Raw genomic sequence first — 7,500 nt, forward strand, 5'->3', positions numbered from 1 at the left:
GGCACCACAAGGGTTGCTTTGGCACTCGTCGACGTCTGTGAGTGACAGGGAAGAAAGCGTTAGGATAAAGTTGTGGAAATATTTACACTATTGGAAGGACCGATGATACGACGCGGAGGAAAGGGTATTTAAATCGTAAATTGTAAATAATTTTGATAATAATAACGACAAGAATAATGATAATAATAATGATGATAATAATAATGATGATAATAATAATAATAATAATAATAATAATAATGATAATAATAATAATAATAATAATAACAATAATAATAATATCAATAATAATGATAATAACAACAATAAGAATCATAATAACAACAATTATAAAAGCAACAACATTAATATTGATATTATCATTGAAGCAAACACCAAAATAATGAATAACGAATTCATCTCGAGTTTTCCGACAAAAATATTTTTGTATCGTTATTTCTTTAATTTACTATTATCACCTTTTTCTTCTTCTTCTTCTTTTGTTCCTGTAAGAATGCAAAGTACAGTACAGCATACCCTTGAGAATTAAAGCATTTGAACACTGAGTCACAGCAGACAAAGCAGTGTAATGTCACTATCCCGCTAAATATACTGAAAGGCTCGTATACCTCGTGACTTATTAAACACTGTGGAATAGATAACTTTGAGCATTGTGAATAAAATACAGCAAAGCCAAGTTAACAGTCTAAATCTAACTAAAACGTCCGCTATGCGATGTTAATACCACCTTGTTATTGTTAAGTGTAATCGACCAATTACGTATTAGTTTAAATTGTTTCTATGGTTAATTGGCGTAATTTCGGTGTTAATTGGTAAAAAAGGTGTATAAAAATATGGCGACCGTTTTTCATTACCCTGACAAAAACTACCTTAAAATTAAAAATAACAAACACATACCTCTTTCACGAAATACAATATTTATACAGTAATGCAACTGGGATACCTAAAATATATATCAATATATGCATACACAAAAAGATAAAAAGTCTTTGTAACGTCAGTTTGTACAGTCAGATACAATATTCATTAGAGTGAGAATATAGTGAATCTACAGAAGACATAAAAAAAAAATACTTTTGAATTCAAGAAATACATTACATGCAGTACAAGTCTTACAGATTATACAGTAGCTACAAGATACAATTTGCATTAAAGATATGCAACAACTAACACTCACACACAGCTCAAGTACAATAATTAGCGGAAAACAAAAACTATGAAACAACACATACAGAGGAAATCTACACATTATTCACATCCAAAAGAAACATACACAATAAGTAAGCAAAGCAAGACCTTAAAACAAACAGAAACAGTAACAAAGATACACAAAATAAGTCCTTTTCGTCGCGCGATTCATCGGATGGCAGAAATGACAGGTGTCAATCCTGGTGTCACGAGTCATCTTGTGTCCAGTGGGAAAGTGTGAGTCTTGAGAGACAGTCGGTGGTTGCAAGATGGGTGTTTTGGCAAGTTAGTAGAGTATGCGGTGTGTGTGTGTGTGTATGTGAGTGAGTGAGTGAGTGAGTGAGGTGTGTGTGTGTGTGTGTGTGTGTGTGTGTGTGTGTGTGTGTGTGTGTGTGTGTGTGTGTGTTGTATATATATATATGTATATATATATTATATATATATATATATATATATATATATATATATATATATATATATATATATATATATATATATATATATATATATATATATATCAGTTTTCTACGTGTTGATAACGGGATCGAATGAGTAAAAATCGTCAAAGGAGATGTTTGCTGGATCAATAACTCTCAAGTCCAGTTTTCTTCTTTTTTCTTCGGTGCTTGTAGAGCAAGCACAAGCTGTGTTGGTCCAAGGAAGAAAGTCGGGCAAGTTGCATAACATCTTGTAATTAAGCGCAGGTAAACATAGGCTTCGGAGCTATAAAAAGGAAAGGGGAAAAATACATAGCTCGATAATTGACAGAATTGCAGAAAAAAATCTAAATACAGGAAGGAAGAGGCTAGTATCCTCAGGTCGCTCGCAAAGAAGCACATTTTTGCTCATTCCTCTTGTCACAAGCGCTTGAAGATGCTACAGCGTTCCCTCCAGCGCCCCTGGAGGGAGGAAACGGGGGAGAAGGATGGCGAAAGACCCTCGCTCAAAGGAGGGGGCGAAGGAGAGAGAAAGGAAGGTCCAAGGCGAGGGTCCTGGGGCGTCGGAAGGGCGTCGTCGGGAGAGGAAGGAGGACGGGAGGCTACTAACTGCTGCAGGCCACGTCGCCGTCGCCCTCGAAGCCGCGCGGGCAGTAGCACTTGTACGACCCTGGGACGTTCATGCACTTGGCGTTCTCTCCGCAGGTGGAGGCCAGCCCGCACTCGTTCACGTCCGTGCACTTCTCGCGGGGTTTCCCCGAGAAGCCGGCGGGGCAGCGGCACTCGTACGACCCCGGCGTGTTGATGCACGTGGCCGCCGCGCCGCACGGGAAGCTCCAGTTCGACGCCGCCTGGCTGATGGCGTTCTCCAGCGCCTCCGGCAGCAGGCTCTCGAACAGGTCGTCGACGAGGGTGACGTCGAGGGTGACGGTGGTGGTCGTCTCGACGCCGTCGTCGTCGCGCTCGGAGCTCGGGTCGACGCACTCGTTGACGTCTTCCAAGGTTAGCGTCGGACGGATTAGTTTCCCTGACTCATTAATCCTCTGGTTCTCTTTTTTTTAGTAGGTTAGGCCATAAATGTGCTTCTAAGTGTATGTTGTGTTGATTAATTCACCATGATTCTCCGGTAAGCTAGTAATTAGTGCCTGCTATCATTACATTAGCGTGATACGCGTCATTAGTTTCAACAAAAACTACCCTTTGTTTGAAAAGCTATACTGGCTAACTCTGTTACGGAATTAGTGAGACAAGGTACAAAATACTGATTACCCCAAAACAGAAGCTATGTTATTACTATCTATAACAGCAAACTACCCCCCCCCCCTTCCCTAAATAAATATCGAAAAAAACTCTCCCCGTTTTCTTTACCTTGGCAGGCGCCGTACATGTTGTAGGGGTCACCGATGTAACCGGGAGGGCATGCGCAGGTGTAGTTGTTAACGCCGTCCACGCAGATGGCGTTGGCTGCACAGGGGTTACCTGCGCATTCGTTGATGTTCTGTGGGACGATCATATAATTTCGATAATTAGTTAGCGTAACACAGAAGAAAAAAGAAAAAAAAAAAAACGTTTCTATTTCTCACATGGAAAAATCACTGGATACCCTTTTCCTATGCCCCTACCCCGTGTCCCAATCCCTGCAAACCCTCCCAGCTCCTTTCCGCTCACCTGACAGCCTGCCCTCGAGTAAGCATCTCCCTCGTATCCGAGCGGACACTCGCAATCGTGTCCTCCCTCGCGGTTCCGGCACTTAGCCAGGGGACCGCAGACGTCGGCGCGTTGGCACTCGTCGTAATCGGCACACTAAGGAAAGAGGGAGAAAGGGATATTGCCGATATTAATTATTGGTGTTTTCATATTGCGTTTGTCTTTCAATTCCTCTATATTAGGTAAAGAAAAATCTCTATCTAAGGTCATTCTCCATATCCCACCATACATACACCAAAGAAATGGCAAGAGAGAAGGGGAAAAAAATCTACATAGATAAACGCTCAACACAGACATAAAATAAGTAAACAAATAAATGGATTCGAACGAAACCCAACGCAAAATAAATAAACTCACCCATCGTAAGGGTTGCCAACGAAGCCATCCGGACACGTGCAGGTGTAGTTGCCGTGATGATTCGTACAGATGGCGTTACTCCCGCACGCGGCCGGGTCGTCGCATTCGTTGATGTCTGCGGGAGAAGGGAAAATTGTATTAGTATCAGGATGATGGTGATGGTGATGGTGATGCTGGTGTGTGTGTGTGTGTGTGTGTGTGTGTGTGTGTGTGTGTGTGTGTGTGTGTGTGTGTGTGTGTGTGTGTGTGTGTGTGTGTATGCGCGCGTGCGTGCGTGTCGCCGCAGCAACACTGCAACAGATACCCTGTGATTCAACAGACAACCATATCATTCAATATAACAACCCTTATCCTATCATTAATAACAAAAGCGATGATGCAAAACCCGCAGCATCATCTCTTGTGTTTTTTTCCCACAATTTAACTCCAAAATGCGAACCAGGTCCTCCAAAAATAGCGAAGGATATGGAGAGTCCTGACGAAGCCGACGAGAAACCGTCCCGCATATCCTCATCAGGCAAGTTGATCGCCGGCCTTCGTGCAAGACAAATCCTCTTAATAATTATCCCCAAACTCCTACATAATTGGTCTAATTATCCGACGCGATCTATTATCCGGTCGCGTCGTATTAAGCAGAAGTCCTTCAGTTCCTAAGTTTTTACAAGATCAAAATGGCTTCGGGGCGAATTTTGCCTCGTTCCCACGTCTAATACAACGCGCGGGCGAGATTTCATGGCGTTACCGTCCTTATTGACGGGGGAGATAGAGCTCACATTCGCATGGCAGGAGCTTCAAGGTAAGTTTCTGGCGCTTAACCTATGGTCGATTTATACGACTGACACCTTTTTTTCCTGGGATGCTATTGTCGTCCTTATGGCATTCTCGCATTGGGGTCATAGTTCAAAAAAAAATCTGCATCTGATCCCTCAAATCCGGAAATTTTGTTTGTTTTTGAGCAGGATAAAGCGTGGGAGAAACGCATCGGAAATATTGCTATAAATCATCTTAACAAAAGGAGGTTTGCCTGAACTCCAAGTATCTCTGCTCGTATAGCAAAGGTAAAATACATGTATAAAAAGGAAAATAAAGTGTATCCTTGTTCACGTCACTTTTCATTTACGTTCGCGACCAGTGTTGCCAGATCCCATTCGATGGAAACCTGCGATAACAAAGTTTATTACAAGAGATTTCTCACGACCTAGCGATTGGTAACATTTGTCAAAAAAAGGACCCTCGGGATGGCAATAGTTACAGAAAATAAAATAAAATAAAAACTTTCACGTGTCGATAAGCATCTAAATTCCTTTTTTTTTTAATGATGAGCATTTGACCTTCTGACAATGTGACCTAAGGTATCTGGCAACTATGTCTTCGGCCGCTACTCGCAGACTTTCTACATGCGCGCGAGGTCAAAGGTCGCTGGCAGTGTGTCACGGAGACCAGGGGGGGGGGTGCAACGTCACGTTCTCTAAAGAACAAAATGGTTGTTGTTGTTGTTATTTATAGGCTATGGGTGTTGGTCAGAGCGTGAGAGAGAGAGAGAGAGAGAGAGAGAGAGAGAGAGAGAGAGAGAGAGAGAGAGAGAGAGAGAGAGAGAGTGTATGTATGTGTACGTACTCGTGTGTGAACTTATACTGATCTTTCGTTATCTAAAAAGGATCTTTAAGATGGTACCATCTCATCGACACTCCAGTGAGAAATAGGAAAATGATAAGATAAAAATAATGATGGCTGAGATGTTATGCTGTGAATATTATAGATTTATTTTTTTAATTCAGTTCTATGATATTTGTCTTTCCTTCTTTCTCTTTATTTCTATTTTATATCTATTATATTATTTCTATTTTTTTCCTCCTCCTCCTCCTCCTCCTCCTTCTCCTTCTTCTCCTCCTCCTCCTCCTCTTCTCCTTCTTCTCCTCCTCATCATCATCATTCTTCTTCTTCTTCTTCTTCTTCTTCTTCTTCTTCTTCTTCTTCTCCTTCTCCTTCTCCTTCTTCTTCTTCTTCTTCTTCTTCTTCTTCTCCTCCTCCTCCTCCTCCTCCTCCTCCTCCTCCACCTCCCTCCTCCTCCTCCTCCTCCTCCTCCTCCTCCTCCTTCTCCTTCTCTTTCTTCTCTTCCCCTTCTTTTCTCTTCTTTCCTCCTCTCTCTCCTTCTCTCTTTCTCCTCCTCCCTCCTCCATTTCCTTCTTGTTCTATGTTTATTCTCTCCGTATCTCGTTCCTTCCAATTCCCCATTCCTCTTCAAATTCTCTCCCGCGCTTCAAGGTCATCTTTCCGGACTTCTCACCCCTCTCACTGTAGGCGACCTGTGTTAAGGTCCTTAGGCATTTAACATCAGTTGTCTGTCTATCAATGAGTTCGTGCTGTATATGGTCGCATCCTCATTATATTCTGTGAGATTTAATGGCCATAATAATTGTTTTATTTTTAATGAAGTATCGTCCCGAAACGCGAGGGGTCTAATGGGAGAATACTATGAACAGAATCGTGAATTAGGTACGTGATGCTTTGGTGATGTTGTAGCAGTGATAAGAAATGATAACGTGATCATTCTGTATCGGCAAACAAGGGAACTGACTCGAAAGAATCAGCCCTAATACACACACACACACACACACACACACACACACACACACACACACACACACACACACACACACACACACACACACACACACACACACACACACACACACACACAGTACAGCGAGACTACTCAGCCTCTCTCTCCTTCCCCTGCCACTTTTTCCTTCCCTCTCCCTCTTCTCCTTCCCCTTCCCCTACCCCTTCCCCTGCCCCTGCTACTGCCTCTTCCCCTGCCCCCTGCCCCTTCCCCTACCCCCACACTTTCTCGTGAAGACGCAACTTTCCAAGACTCTCACTTGACGTTGGAAAATAATGCCACTACTTTATCACGGTGTCGCAATAATGTGACAAAGGTGGGGGGGGGGGAATGAGGCGGGGGAGGGGGGATGAGGGGGGGGGAAGGGTTGGGGGAAGGGGGTGATAGAGGTAGGAGGAAGGAAGGAGGGATGGAGAAAGAGAAAGGAAGAAGGGAGGTGGAGGAAGGGGAAGAAATGAAGAGAGACAAAGAGGTAGAGGAGAAATGAAGGGAGAAATGAGAGGAAGAAGAATAGAGAAAGAAAAGAGAAAGTAAGGAAAGGGAAACAAAGGAAGAAGAGGAGGAAGTGAAGAAGATGAAGAGAAAGAGAGAAAAGAAGGAGAAAGAGCGAGGAACGGGGGAAAGGGAGGGAAAGAGTGATAAAAAAAAAGAAGGGGAAGGTTTGAGAAAGAGAAAAGGGGGAGGGGGAAGGGGTGATAATGAGGGAGGGGTGAATCCATTAATCTGTGCTGTTGAAATCTTTGAATAATGATAAGGAAGTAAGATTTTTTTTTTTCGTTTTTTCTTTCTTTCTTTCTTTCTTTCTTTATTCGATAATTTTCGGTGTCATTTAGAGTTTTATTGCGGGGACATTACCGAGATAATCACCTATTACCTTTGCGGAAGTGTTGTTTAAGCGATCTTAATTAAGCGTTTCCATTTAGTCATTCTAAAAATATTTTTTTTTTTCAAAAATGCGATTCTCTTGATAAAATAAAGAGAAACAAAGACGCATCGACATCCGCATCCCGATTCTCGCTTGTCTCGAGGAGTTTCGAAAACAATCTCTAAATAAATTGTTAGTCTTGTGATGTCTGGTACTCGAGGGACTAAACAGCTAGTTTTCCTTGATAGCCGTGACCCAGCGTGACCTCGGATAAGACGTTTGACCCTAGCGCGAGCCTAACGATCCTTGTTAAGAGTCTGTCC

The 7,500-nt window shown here is 42.6% G+C and overlaps 1 protein-coding gene across 1 annotated transcript in view; it reads right to left on the reverse strand.

The window, feature by feature from the left end:
* Positions 1-7,500, reverse strand: part of LOC119582863 (neurogenic locus notch homolog protein 2-like) — a 120,791-nt gene that overhangs the window by 4,706 nt on the left and 108,585 nt on the right. The window contains exons 7-11 of the mRNA XM_037931357.1: positions 3,690-3,804; positions 3,294-3,429; positions 2,994-3,123; positions 2,236-2,619; positions 1-35 (exon numbers count right to left, since the gene is read on the reverse strand). The exon at positions 1-35 is cut by the window's left edge and continues 85 nt beyond it. Of these exons, the coding sequence (XP_037787285.1) occupies positions 1-35; positions 2,236-2,619; positions 2,994-3,123; positions 3,294-3,429; positions 3,690-3,804 (800 nt within the window). The remainder of the gene's footprint in view (positions 36-2,235; positions 2,620-2,993; positions 3,124-3,293; positions 3,430-3,689; positions 3,805-7,500) is intronic.

Source organism: Penaeus monodon, chromosome 16 (genome assembly GCF_015228065.2).
Source record: "Penaeus monodon isolate SGIC_2016 chromosome 16, NSTDA_Pmon_1, whole genome shotgun sequence".
Taxonomy (NCBI): domain Eukaryota; kingdom Metazoa; phylum Arthropoda; class Malacostraca; order Decapoda; family Penaeidae; genus Penaeus; species Penaeus monodon.